The 15,184-nt window shown below is 44.9% G+C and overlaps 1 protein-coding gene across 1 annotated transcript in view; it reads left to right on the forward strand.

The window, feature by feature from the left end:
• cpne2 (copine 2) overlaps positions 1-15,184 on the forward strand; it is a 63,989-nt gene that overhangs the window by 23,382 nt on the left and 25,423 nt on the right. Inside the window, exons 9-10 of the mRNA XM_088997465.1 lie at positions 6,232-6,318; positions 6,677-6,736. Coding sequence (XP_088853591.1) covers positions 6,232-6,318; positions 6,677-6,736 — 147 coding nt within the window. The remainder of the gene's footprint in view (positions 1-6,231; positions 6,319-6,676; positions 6,737-15,184) is intronic.

Below are 15,184 nucleotides of genomic sequence, written 5' to 3' on the forward strand. Positions count from 1 at the left end.
ATTCAAATAATCTAATAAAACTAATAAATTGAGTTGAGCTAAAACAAAAATAAGACATCTGTGTTTCTCCCAGCTTAAGCAAGCAACTCAAATTCATAAGCTTGATGTCTCTTTAATGGTGCATAGAATATGCTGAATACTTTCATTTAGAACCAATGAAAACAACATAAATCATATCGATACAATCATTGTGACTGTTTGGGTACATTCATGTTGCATTTGCTATAGTCCTTATTTCGTCAAACACCATTGGGCGTGGCCCATTGTCTTGCATTCTTTCAACTTGAGTTTCTCAATGACATGTCATAATGTCAAATTAACTTCCATGCCTCGTTTCATCCAGGCTTTCTTCCTGTTGTTTCTTGTATTTTTATAAATATAAAAATACTTTTTGTTTTGCCACTTCTACATCTGCCCTCTCAGCTTCTGGGTCCATCACATCCTGCTCCTCACGTCACAGTATGTTCTGACAGTTATGGACCCGGCAGACTCAGACATAATCCACCGAGCTGTCAGCACTACAGAGAAATGCGCAACAGACATGAGAACTTCCTGTAGAAAGTTATTCTTTAGAATCTTTGTACCACCATAAATTCAATGGCCGCTTAGTTGATACCCAACTAATAATAATAATAATAATAATAATAATAATAATAATAACAATAATAATAATAACAATAATAATAATATGCTGTGAAATGTCAATTTCTCCACTGCGAGACTAATAAAGGCAAATCCAATCCAATCCAACACTTCTCTGGAGACACCACATGCCGTTGCAACTCATTTAGCGACCTCGCGTCAGTGAGTTAGCATCTCACCCACCGCTGCTTCACGTTTTTACTGAAAACTCGACATTCTGTTGCCCAGACATTATTCTGAACAGGCAGATAGATTCCTGCTGTTGGTTGGTTTTGAGCAGAAACCTCATACATATTTGGACAGCCATGCCAAGTTGGTTTTTGTCGTTAACTTGCCTTGGGGATGAGTAGGAAGGTCGGCCTATTTTTTGTGAGATCAAAATGAGAGACGGTCAAATCATTTATCTCTTTTGCCTCGAAGTATTTGATTGGTACTTTATTTATCAATTCTTTGGCAAACGGCAAATGTCATGCCATCAGGGCTCTCTGTCAACTGCAAACTGTGTTTGGGATTTTTGCCTTTCAGAGTGATGAAACGAGGATACAACACAAGAACTTTTGTTTGTGATCCACTCGGGTGGAACAATAAATTCAGTGGTGATTCAGATTGACAATTGTTTGAAGAGGACATCGTTGGAGAGCTAGACATGCTGTAGATTGCTCAACTGGTCACCCAACCTTCTCGAAGCCCCGAGATGCTTGCTACCGCAGGTGATGAACCTATTAGTTTTATGTCGACAAAAGTTAACTGTTGGCCATGGTGCCCAGGAATAAAGAAATTGGCTGAAAGGAGTAGAGATTCCTTTCTTGTACTAACAGATCACTAACACCTCACACGTCTGCATTCCACCAGGTGCCTACATTCACAGCTCTCATCCTGAATTCCATCCGCTCGTCAGTCTTGCAATAGGGACGCTCTTTCAAGTTGGCATGTTACACTGAAGTGAATCGAACACTCCGGTTCTTGTTGGTCCAGGATGACCCCGGAAATTAGGAAGTTTGTTGGGGCATGCTTCATTTGCTCCCGAGGGTAGTCTTCTCCCCATGTTCCCATTGATATTTTGCAACTGATAACCATCATCAACTGTTCCTGGTCTCACCTGTCGATCTTCTCTGGTCTGCCTCCCTCTGATGGAAACAAAGTCATATTGACCTTTATCCAAACTTCCATCCCCGCCCTTGAGAGTTTCCCGGCTCACCATTCAGATATGGCAAGCTTTCTGTCATGCTCATGGGGAAGCCTCCAACCTCTCTTCTAGTTATCGTCCTAAAAGTCATGGACAATTGTATAAAGTTAATCAGGACCTGGAGGCCATCCTTTTATGTGTTTTGGCCTACCTTTTGGTGACTGTAATGGGGTACTTGATGTTGTTAGTTGCTATGGTCGTTTATTTTGACACACTGGGTTGTGTTGGGGTGGGCCTGGTGTCCTTTAAACTTGAGTTTCTCAATGACACCTTGCCATGCCACAATGTCTGATTCCAGTTCTGAATTCTGCTTTGCATGTCACAACAATAAGACTTTACTGTTGATGTCAGTAATTATCCAAAGCCATGCTCAGTATGTGTATGCCATGTGCTTTGAGCTAATCGGTATCTAAATTAATAACGTATGAAGTTAATCATTCTCATGGCCGTGCATAAATGTAGATATGATTTATAATAATAATACATTACATTTTAAGCGCCTTTCAAACCTCTCAAGGACACGTTACAGTCACAGACAAGCATAGGTACTATAATAAATAAAATACAATCAAAAATACAACACAATAAATAAAATACAATTATAAATACAAACAAGAGAGAGAGCTACACAGAAATTGCAATTTTAAATAGGTGGGTTTTGAGATGGGATTTGAAGGTGGGAAGAGAATCGACGTTACGAATATTGGGAGGAAGTGAGTTCCAGAGTTTGGGGGAAAAAAAGTCAATCCGGGAGGATAGCAGTGGTGTGAGGGGTGAGAGACGATTGATATTGCGTAGGTGGAAGTACGCAGATCGGGTTAAGTTATTTATATGGGAGTGGAAAGATAGCGTGCTGTCAAGGATGACACCTAGGCTTTTGACCTGATGGGAGGGAGAAACGGTCGAATTGTCAATAGTAAACCAGGATTTAATTTCAGAAAGGCAGAGTGAAAGGGAAGAAGGTGGAAGAGAGGCGTCGGCTTTGCTGGAGAGATAGAGCTGGGTTTCATTCGCAAAGCAATGAAATTGTATACCAAATTTACGGAGAATATTGCCAAGGGGAAGAAGGTAAGTGATAAAGAGGAGAGGTACCAGGACAGAGCCTTGGGGCACACCAGAAGATAGAGGAGAGGACTGAGAAGTGAAGGAGTCAATTTGGATGAACTGAGAGCGGCCAGAGAGACAAGAGTGGAACCAGCATAGGGGCGTGCTGGTGCTGGAAAGGCAGCCACTCGCGCAGCGCCGTCTTTAAATCAAAAGAACAACAAAAAAAAACTAAATAAATAATATGACAACACAAAAACAATATGACAACACCAAGACACAGAGAGTCATTCATTCTTAAGCACCTTCTGTACCTTCTTTGTTACATGAAGCAGTTCTAGATGAAAGAGGAGAGGATCCCTCTGGAGGAAAGTTGTCTCGGAGGATATGATGAGAAATAGTGGCAAAAGCTGCAGTGAGGTCAAGAAGGACGAGGATGGAGAGTAAACCGGCGTCAGCTGCCAAAAGAAGGTCATTCGTGACTTTTAAGAGAGCTGATTCTGTACTGTGGTGGGGGCGGAAACCAGATTGGAATGGTTCGTAGAGATCATTCTGGGAGAGGTGAGAGTGTAGCTGGGAGTACACAACTTTTTCTAGGAGTTTGGAAATAAAAGGAAGGTGAGAAATGGGGCGAAGGTTCTTGAAGTCATTGGTGTGACAGCCACCGTTTTGAGGGGCACAGGGACGATTCCTGAGGATAGCGAGGGGTGAATAATTGTTGAAATGAATGGAAGGAGAGACATCTAGCAGGATTTGACCAAAACTGTTGGGAGGGGACCTAATTGACAGGATTGACAGGAAGAATTCTTGGATTTAGTTAAGGCTCGAGATTGTAGAGGGATGAGGGAGATCAAAAGAAGCGAAGAGATGAGAGCGGGTAGGAAGGTTGGGGGAGCGGAGGGGTACAGAGGAGCCAAGATGCTGGTGGATTTTGTTGACTTTTTCAGAAAAGAATAGACGGAGAGAATTGTCGTGTCAGAAAAATAAAAGTGAGGGGAGAGAGATACAGGGGGTTGAATGATTCTGTTATAAAGAGAAAAGAGAGCCCGAGTATTTCCAGTATTTGAGTCAATGAGTTCAGAGTAGTATTGTGATTTTGCTTGAGAGATACTGTTCTTGTAGAGAGTCTTTCAAGCTGGCGTGTTTTCGATTTCATGGACTGGAGATGAGCGTGAAACCAGGGTGCAGAACGAGTAAATAAAACGGGATTTGACAAGAGCGAGCGTGTTCAGAATGTCGTTGAGGTCCGAGTTGTAGCGGGAAACCAGTTCTTCAGGAGAGGAGCTTGGGTCCAGAGATAATGAGGCGAACAATGAAGCAAGGGAGTCCGGGTTGATGCCTTTAATGTTACGAAAGTTAACAGTACGGGATGTTTTAGGAGTGGAGAGTGTGATGGAAACGTTACATGTCACGAGGTAATGGTCTGTTATTAAGAGTTCAACAGCTGTGCAGTTGGAGGGAGTCAATCCAGAGCAGCACATCAGGTCAAGTATGTGACCTTTTATGTGCGTTTGGAATGTCCACAAGTTGGCTGAAGCCAAGGCTATCAAAGGAGGAAGTGAAGTCAATTGTTAGCGGAATAGTTGGATTGTCTATGTGAATGTTGAAGTCTCCAAGAATAATTATATTCGGTGAGAAAGAGGAGAGGTGGGTGAGAATCGTAGAAAATTCATTTAAAAAGTCTGGGGAGCGGTAAATAGTGGCTAGAATCGTGGGGGTTGGACCAGAAATTTGGCATGCAATGCATTCAAATGAACACGGGAGCGAGACTGGGACGACATTCTATATGTCACGATAAAAAATAGCTAGGCCACCTCCACGGCTAGAATGGCGAGGTTTGGGAAGAGTAGAGTAATTTAGCTGCGAAAAGTCACCAGGATTTTGCCACCTTTCATTTAGGCAAAGAAAGTCAAGTTTACGGTCTTTGAGGATGTCCTGGATTAGTTCACCCTTTCCAGTAAGCGAGCGGATGTTTAGTAGGCCGACGATGACACCGGGCTGTCCATTGTGGTGTCGCGGTTGGGATAATTAGCCAACCTAGCAAGGCCGGCTAACGCGCTGTGATCCACGGATCGGCGGTTATTCCTGCGACGCCGGGAGCGGGTTGACCGAAGGGAGGTGAAGTCCTTTAAGTCATCGAGGGGGAATCTCCGACGAGACCCACGGTGGATGTATTTCTGCGGAGGACGACGGCCAATGGTAGCGAAGTGGAGGATCGGCCATTTTGAGCGGATACCAAGGAGCTCGGCCGCTGAATATTTGAGCCGTCCTCCCTTGGGTCGATGTCCAGGTAGTCCAGATAGTGGAGCCATCGTTCAACTGGTGGATGGATTGTACGGGCGGGTGGAGCCGACAGGTAGGATGTCGCAACAAGTGATCGCTAATAGCAATCAAAACGGTAGCGATGATTGATTGGAGGTTCAAAAAATGTAACGGGATGAGATTGATGTAATCCGATGGTGGCAGAAAATCGAAGGTTTTGCCAGAGAGCAGCGGCAGCACAACGCACCAGTGTACACTCAAACCAGAATATGCAGTACTTCTACAAAAACATGAAGACTGGCAACCCGTAGCATATGCATCACCTTCGATGACGGATCTGGAAACACGTTATGCACAGATTGAAAAAGAACTGCTCAGCATCATCATCATCATCAACAATGATAATAATGATACTCGTGAATGGGTTTCAATCAATGGGTTTCAATCAATCCTGCTGAATAGACATCGAATGGATTAGAATTTTCCATTTACGCTTTCTTCGTCGGCTAATGATGCACTGTGCAGAAAAGGGTGAGTTCACCATCAGATAGATGTGTGTCAGTGTTTGTGTATGGGCGTGCTATAGCGGCGCAGCCACATGACTTGTTATCCCACTGAGCCTGTTCACATGTACCAATGGTGTGTGTCTAAAAGGAGCTCACAAGAAAAGACAGGCTACATGGGGGATGGAGAAGATTGAGACGCGCGTTTGAGATGCAAAATCTTTTACTCAAACTTCCACTCACATAACACAGCAGTTTATTACCTAATTTTGGTTCACTGTCTTCTGGCAAGCATTTTGTATTTAATGGTTTAAAAACAACAACACAACTGTTATTTTAGTAATAGTTAAATCTCAATTACAGTAAAGTCTCGTTATATCGATATCGGATATATCGATAGTCCCTGTTATATCGATACTATTTCTATGCACGCACGGAGAAAATTACATGCAAACAGGGTCGGATATATCGATAGTCCCGGTTATATCGATATTTTTCGGACTCCCTTGAATATCGATATAACGAGACTTTACTGTAATTACATTCATATCCATATTCAGCATGTTATTTTTTTTCTCTCCAAATGTTTTCCAGGTGGAATTTGAATGCATCAACCTAAAGAAACAAAAGAAGAAGAAGAATTATAAAAATTCTGGCGTTATTATCCTCCAATCATGTAAGGTAAGAATGAATGCATAACAATTAGTTCCTATCAATAAACTGAATGTGATGAGCTGTGCAAGCCAAGATAATGTGGATATTTACTAGGAAGGTAAAACAAAAACAACAAAAATAATAACACAAACAAATATCTGAAATTTGAATGTTTGTGATTGTTTTAAGATGACTAAATTGCTCTGAATGTTGTACATTTCTCCAACCAACTTGCGGCAATAATATGAAAAATTATGATATCCCTTAACACAGTGTTGGGAACAAGTGGGTTCTATTGACATTTTATAGTAAATGTAGGAAAATAAATGAAGAATATTTTACACAATTTGCGGTTTACCTTAGTCTGTGACTCTTGTTTCTCCAGATTACAAGAGACTACACTTTTCTGGATTACATACTTGGAGGATGCCAGCTCATGTTTACTGTGAGTTTAGTCGCAAAATATGTCTTGTGAATCGCCAGGACTGACACCCCCAAAGAATTATGACAATAATGAACAGTTTGCATGATATGGATTTTACCAAATCTAAAAAGAAGTAAAAAATATAGCATTTCTGAAATATTACACCTGTCTGAACACATTTCAGCAAAAATAACTATGCATCCATCCATCCATCTTCTGCCGCTTATCCGGGGTCGGGTCGCGTGGGCAGCATATTCAGTAGGGAAGCCAAGACTTCCCTCTCCCCAGCCACTTCTTCTAGCTCGTCCTGGCAACTCCCGAGGCGTTCCCAGGACAGCTGCCAGACAGGGGGCATCCTAATCAGATGCCCGAGCCACCTCATCTGGCTCCTCTCTTTGTGGAGGAGAAGCGGCTCAACTCTGAGCCTCTCCCAGATGACCGAGCTTCTCACCTTATCTCTCAGTGAGAGCCCGGACACCTTACGGAGAAAGCTCATTTTAGCCGCTTGTATCCAGGATCTTGTTCTCTCGGTCACAACCCAAAGCTCGAGACTATAGATGAGGGTTGGAAGGTCGATCGACCGGTAAATTGAGAGCTTTGCTTTTTGGCTCAGCTCCTTCTTCACCACGACAAATCGGTACAAAGTCCGCCTCACAGCAGACGCCGCACCGATCCGTCTGTCAACCTCTCGCTCCCTCACACCCTCATTCATGAACAAGACTCCCAGATAATCGATGGTTCCTTCAGCCGTCATCTGTACTTGTACAGATGACGGCTGAAGGAACCTTTTCATTGATGGACCACTCCTGTATGACTGAGAGCTTACACAGACGCAAGACTCCCAGATACTTAAACTCCTCCACTTGAGGCAAGATCTCCTCCCTGACCTGGAGAGGGCATTCCACCCTTTTTCGACTGAGAACCATTGACTCAGATTAGGAGGTGCTGATTCTCATCCCAAACGCTTCACATTCGGCTGCGAAACGCTGCAGAGAGAGTATGAAAGCTCCGCTTCAAGGCCCCAACAGTACCACATCACCTGCAAAAACCAGAGATGCTATACTGAGGCCACCAAAACGGGACCCTTCAACGCCTCGACCGTGCCTAGCAATTCTGTCCATAAAGATTATGAATAGAATCGGTGACAAATGGTAGCCTTGGCGGAGCCCAACCGTCACTGGAAATGATTCCGACTTACTCCCGGCAATGGAAACCAGACTCTGATATTGGTCGTATAGGGACTGAACGGCCCGTATCAGGCACTCCTGTACCCCATGCGCCCGAAGCACCCTCCACAGAACTCCACGAGGGACACAGTCAAACGCTTTCTCCAAGTCCACAAAGCACATATAGACTGGTTCGGCGAATTCCCATGCACCCTCGAGAACCCTGCTAAGGGTGTATAGCTGGTCCACTGTTCCATGGCCGGGACGAAAACCACACTGCTCCTCCTCAATATGAGGCTCGATTTCCCGACTGACCCACCCCTCGAAAACCCCTGAATAGAACTTTTCAGGGAGGCTGAGGAGTGTGATCCCTCTGTAGTTGGAACACAACCTCTGGTCCCCCTTTTTAAAAAGGCGGACCACCACCCCGGTCTGCCAATCCAGAAGTACTCTCCCCGATGACCACGCGATGTTGCAGAGGCATGTCAGCCAAGACAGCACCCACAACATCCAGAGCCTTTACGAACTCCGGGCAGATCTCATCTACCCCTGGGGCCTTGCCACCGAGGAACTTTTTAACCACATCGGTGACTTCAAACACAGAGGTCGGAGAGCCCATCTCAGAGTCTCCAGATACTGCTTCCTCCAAGGAAGCAGCGTCCCCCACCTCCCCCGGGATATGTGAAAGGTTCTGCCGGAGGTGGGAGTTGAAACTCCTTCTGACAGGGGAATCCGCCAGACGTTCCCAACAAACCCTCACAACACGTTTGGGTCTGCCAGGTCGGACTGGCATCTTCCGCCACCAACGGAGCCTACTCACCACCAGGTGGTGATCAGTTGACAGCTCCGCCCCTCTCTTCACTCGAGTGTCCAAAACATGAGGCCGCAAATCCCATGATACAACTCGAAGTCAATCATCAAACTGCGACCAAGGGTGTCCTGGTGCCACGTGCACACATGGACACCCTTATGTTTGAATAAAGTGTTTGTTATAGACAATCCGAGTCAAGCACAGAAGTCCAATAACAAAACACCACTCTAGTTCTGATCGGGGGGCTGTTCCTCCCAATCACGCCCTTCCAGGTCTCACTGTCATTGCCCATGTGAGCATTGAAATCCAACAGCAGAACAAGGGAGTCTCCAGGGGGAGTGCTCTCCAGCACACCCTCTAAGGCACAGGTGTCAAAGTCAAGGCCCGCGGGCCAAATCCGGCCCGCCACATCATTTTTTTCGGCCCGCGAAAGCGAACCAAACTTATTAAATTCCATGATGATTGCTAAAATCGGAGCCAAAATTTCATATTTTTGGATGTCAACCACAATAAAAGTCATTATTCTTGACTTCAGATTTGAAAACGAGTTATTCATTAATTTGCTGTGTGCTCTATATGTAATATTTGAAGGGATTTAAACATTCTAATGGGTTCCCCAAATTCATAACGGCCCTCGAGAGGAAACCATAACTACAATGTGGCCCGCGGCAAAAATGACTTTGACACCCCTGCTCTAAGGTCTCCAAAAAGGATGGGTACAATGAACTGCACTTTGGTGCATATGCACAAACAACAGTCCGAACCCGTCCCTCCACCCGAAGGCGGACGGAAGCAACCCTTTAGTCTACCGGGGTGAATTCCAATGTACAGGCGGCGAGCCGGGGGGCAATAAGTATGCCGACGCGTGCGCCACGCCTCTCACTGTGGGCAACTCCAGAGTGGAGGAGAGTCCAATCCCTCTCGAGAGGGCTGGTTCCAGAACACAGGCTGTGTGTGGAGGCAAGCCCAACTATGTCTAGTTGGAACTTTTAGACTTCGTACACCAGCTTGGGCTCCTTCCCTGCAAGAGAGGTGACGTTCCACGTCCCAAGAGCTAGCTTTTTCAGCCGAGGATTGGACCGCCAGGGTCCCCGCCTTTGGCTGCCGCCCAGCTCACAATGCACCCGACCCCTCTGGCCCCTCCCATGGGTGGTGAGCCCTTGAGAAGGGGGACCCACGTTTCCTCTTCAGGCTAAGCCCGGCTGGACCCCATGGGTGTAGGCCCTGCCATCCGGCGCTCACGAACGAGCCCCATCTCCAGACCTGGCTCCAGAGAGGGACCCCGGTGACCCGCGTCCGGGCAAGGGAAAACCAAATCCATTTATGTTTCTCTTCATATGGGGTCATTTGAGTCGTACTTTGTCTGGTCCCTGACCAAGGACCTGTTTGCCATGGGTGACCCTGCCAGGGGCATAAAGCCCCCGACAATTTAGCTCCTAGGATCATTGGGACACACAAACCCCTCCACCACGGTAAGGTGACGACTCATGGAGAGGAACTAACTATATATATATATATATATATATATATATATATATATATATATATATATATATATATATATATATATATATATATATATATATATATATATATATACATAGACTCCCTGATCCACACAACCAGGATCTACAGCAGTGATATCGGAATGTCATTCGGGCTGGAGAAATGTAGTCGGATGGTGACTAAGAGGGGCAAGGTAGTCCACACTGAAGGGGTCTCACTCACTGAAGGAACAATAGCAGACATTGAAAACAGCTACAAGTACCTCGGTATACCACAGGCCAATGGCAACCTCGAATTAGCAACAAGGAAAGCGGCTACGACCAAATACCTCCAGCGGGTGAGGCAAGTCCTCAGAAGCCAGCTCAATGGCAAGAACAAGACCCGGGCAATAAACAGCTATGCCCTGCCAGTGATCAGATACCCTGCAGGAATAATAAGGTGGCCAAAGGAAGAGATTCAGACCACGGATGTTAAGACCCGAAAACTCCTCACCATGCACGGAGGGTTCCATCCCAAGTCCAGCACCCTGAGACTGTACACAAGCCGTAAGGAAGGAGGCCGGGGACTAGTGAGTGTGAGAGCCACTGTCCAGGATGAAACATCCAAGCTCCATGAATACATCAAAGAGAAGGCTCCAACGGATGATGTACTCAGAGAATGTCTCAGTCAATGGGGAACAGAGGATGAGGTGCTGGAAGAGGGACAATCATGGGAGGAAAAGCCCCTACACGGGATGTACCACCGAACCATAGCCGAAGTGGCTGATCTCAAGAAGTCCTATCAGTGGCTAGAGAGGGCTGGCCTAAAGGACAGCACAGAGGCACTCATCCTGGCTGCCCAAGAGCAGGCCCTGAACACCAGAGCCATAGAGGCAGGGATATACCACACCAGACAAGACCCAAGGTGTAGGTTGTGCAAAGAGGCACCTGAGACAATCCAACACGTAACTGCAGGGTGTAAGATGCTGGCAGGGAAAGCCTACATGGAGCGCCATAACCAGGTGGCTGGCATAGTCTACCGAAACATCTGTGCGGAGTATGGACTGGAAACCCCAAGGTCAAAATGGGAAACACCCCCCAAGGTGGTGGAGAATGACCGAGCAAAAATCCTGTGGGACTTCCAGATACAGACTGACAAGATGGTAATGGCCAACCAACCAGGTATCGTGGTCATAGATAAAGGGCAAAGGAAAGCCGTTGTTGTGGATGTAGGGGTCCCGAGTGATGGGAACATCAGAAAGAAGGAACATGAGAAAATCGAGAAATACCAAGGGCTCAGAGAGGAGCTGGAGAGAGCCTGGAAGGTAAAGGTGACAGTCGTGCCTGTGGTGGTCGGAGCACTTGGGGCAGTGACCCCCAAACTCGACGAGTGGTTGCAACAGATCCCGGGAACAACATCGGATATCTCGGTCCAGAAAAGCGCAGTGCTGGGAACAGCAGGGATACTGCGCAGAACCCTCAAGCTTCCTGGCCTCTGGTAGAGGACCCGAGCTGAAATGGGGACAGACACCACCCATGGTGGGTGAGACGAGGATTTTAAAAACTAAATAAATATATATATATATATATATATATATATATATATATATATATATATATATATATATATATATATATATATATATATATATATATATACAGTCGCACAAGACTGCAGGTCCCGACATACCAACCTGTGCACAGCCTGGATTGATTACAAGAAAGCACATGACTCGATGCCACACACATGGATCACTGAATGCTTGGAGTTGTATAAGGTCAACAGGGGACCCTGAGAGCCTTTGTTGCAAACTCGAAATAGTATTCAATAGAAAATGTTGCTTAAAAACAACAGATTGACATCGTATACTATCCTTTCGTATAAACCTCACGTTGGCCATTTTGAATGCATTTCGACTTACGACTGTTTGATTTACGACCGTTTTGTCGGAACGGAACCCGGTCATAAGTCGGATGTTACCTGTATATATATGGCTTTCCGAGGGAACATGTAACTGCAAATTGGGCTGCGACGAAATTGAGTGATGTACAGGATGTAAAAATATATATTTTGTAAAAATACAGTAAAGTCTCGTTATATCGATATTCAAGGGAGTCCGAAAAAATATCGATATAACCGGGACTATCGATATATCCGACCCTGTTTGCATGTAATTTTCTCCGTGCGTGCATAGAAATACTATCGATATAACCGGGACTATCGATATATCCAATATCGATATAACGAGACTTTACTGTATATATTTTGTTCTGACATGCAGCTCTTTTAAAGGACAACTCTTTTAAAGGACAAGTTTGAGGATGTGGAAAACCACACTTGAAGCCAATGGCAAGCCACTAACGCAAGTGTCCATCAAATGTGGCATATACCTAGGTGATGCATAGTACTGCTGTTCTGCATAGTACTGAACCCCCTCAGCCAAATACAGTGGGGCCTTGGCTTACTCTGGGAACTTAATTGGTTCCCAGACAGAATGTGTAAGGCTAAAAGTGTGTATCCCAAAAAATAATTTCCCATAGGAAATCATTAAAATGAGAATAATCCATTCCCTGGTCTCCATAAAATATAATTTTCGACTAAATAAGCCTTAAAACTACACACAACATACCTTATTCTAGGTATAATAAATGTACCATTGTATTGTAATGACAGAAATACACTGCACTATGTAAAAAATATGAAAACAGCTACAAGTACCTCGGTATAACACAGGCCAACCTCGAATTAGCAACAAGGAAAGCGGCTACGACCAAATACCTCCAGCGGGTAAGGCAAGTCCTAAGAAGCCAGCTCAATGGCAAGAACAAGACCTCGGCAATAAACAGCTATGCCCTGCCAGTGATCAGATACCCTGCAGGAATAATAAGTTGGCCAAAGGAAGAGATTCAGACCACTGATGTTAAGACCCGAAAACTCCCCACCATGCATGGAGGGTTCCATCCCAAGTCCAGCACCCTGAGACTGTACACAAGCCGTAAGGAAGGAGACCGGGGACTAGTCGGTGTGAGAGCCACTGTCCAGGATGAAACATCCAAGCTCAATGAACACATTAAAGAGAAGGCTTCAACGGATAATGTACTCAGAGAATGTCTCAGACAATGGGGAACAGAGGATGAGGTGCTGGAAGAGGGACACTCATGGGAGGAAAAGCCCCTACACGGTATGTACCACCGAACCATAACTGAAGTAGCTGATCTCAAGAAGTCCTATCAGTGGCTAGAGAGGGCTGGCCTAAAGGACAGCACAGAGACACTCATCCTGGCCGCCCAAGAGCAGGCCGTGAACACCAGAGCCATAGAGGCACGGATATACCACATCAGGCAAGACCCAGGTGTAGGTTGTGCAAAGAGGCACCTGAGACAATCCAACACATAACTGCAGGGTGTAAGATGTTGGCAGGGAAAGCCTACATGGAGCGCCATAACCAGGTGGCTGGCATAGTCTACCCGAAACATCTGTGCGGAGTATGGACTGGAAACACCAAGGTCAAAATGGGAAACACCTCCCAAGGTAGTAAAGAATGACCGAGCAAAGATCCTGTGGGACTTCCACATACAGACTGACGAGATGGTAATGGCCAACCAACCAGATATCGTGGTCATAGACAAAGGGCAAAGGAAAGCCACTGTCGTGGATGTAGCGGTCCCGAGTGATGGAAACATCAGAAAGAAGGAACATGAGAATATCGAGACATAGCTAGGGCTCAGAGAGTAGCTGGAGAGAGCCTGGAAGGTAAAGGTGACAGTCGTGCCTGTGGTGGTCGGAGCACTTGGGGCAGTGACCCCACAAACTTGACGAGTGGTCGCAACAGATCCCGGGAACAACATCGGATATCTCGGTCCAGAAAAGCGCAGTGCTGGGAACAGCACAGATATTGCGCAGAACCCTCAAGCTTCCTGGCCGCTGGTAGAGGACCCGAGCGAAAATGGGGGACAGATATCACCCATGGGGGATGAGACGAGGATTTTAAAAACTAAATAAATCTATATATATATATATATATATATATATATATATATATATATATATATATACATTGATACGTCAGCTTACGAACTTATTTGGTTCCCAGAAAGTGTGTGTAAGGTGAAAAGTGTGTCTTGAAAACATTAATTTCCCATGGGATACCATTAAAATGAGAATAATCCATTCCTAGGTCCCCATAAAACATAATTTTATACTAAATAAGCCTTAAAACAACACAAAATAGACCTTATTTTATGTATAATAAATGTACTATTGAATTGTAATTAAATCAGCGCGGGGAGAGGGCAACCGGGAGACCTTTTTTGCATCGGCATCTGCCTGAGTCCGAGCATGTGTGTTGGGTGACCTCTTCTGGCTTCTCCGTTAGCACAGAGAGCGATTTTTTAACAGCTCGCATGCTTGGGAAGCCGCGCGTATTTGGTTTAGCAGAAAGCGTGCGCACCAACAAAGTAATAAAAATCTAAAGGATTAAAATGACACTAAAGGTTATCAAATTTATAAATGAACTGTCAACATTTTGGTATATAATAGTATTCAATAGAAAATGTTGCTTAAAAACAACAGATTGACATCGTATACTATCCTTTCGTATAAACCTCACGTTGGCCATTTTGAATGCATTTCGACTTACGACTGTTTGATTTACGACCGTTTTGTCGGAACGGAACCCGGTCATAAGTCGGATGTTACCTGTATATATATGGCTTTCCGAGGGAACATGTAACTGCAAATTGGGCTGCGACGAAATTGAGTGATGTACAGGATGTAAAAATATATATTTTGTAAAAATACAGTAAAGTCTCGTTATATCGATATTCAAGGGAGTCCGAAAAAATATCGATATAACCGGGACTATCGATATATCCGACCCTGTTTGCATGTAATTTTCTCCGTGCGTGCATAGAAATACTATCGATATAACCGGGACTATCGATATATCCAATATCGATATAACGAGACTTTACTGTATATATTTTGTTCTGACATGCAGCTCTTTTA

The sequence above is a fragment of the Hippocampus bargibanti genome, linkage group LG05 (genome assembly GCF_051943395.1).
Source record: "Hippocampus bargibanti isolate YZ-2025 linkage group LG05, ASM5194339v1, whole genome shotgun sequence".
Lineage (NCBI taxonomy): Eukaryota > Metazoa > Chordata > Actinopteri > Syngnathiformes > Syngnathidae > Hippocampus > Hippocampus bargibanti.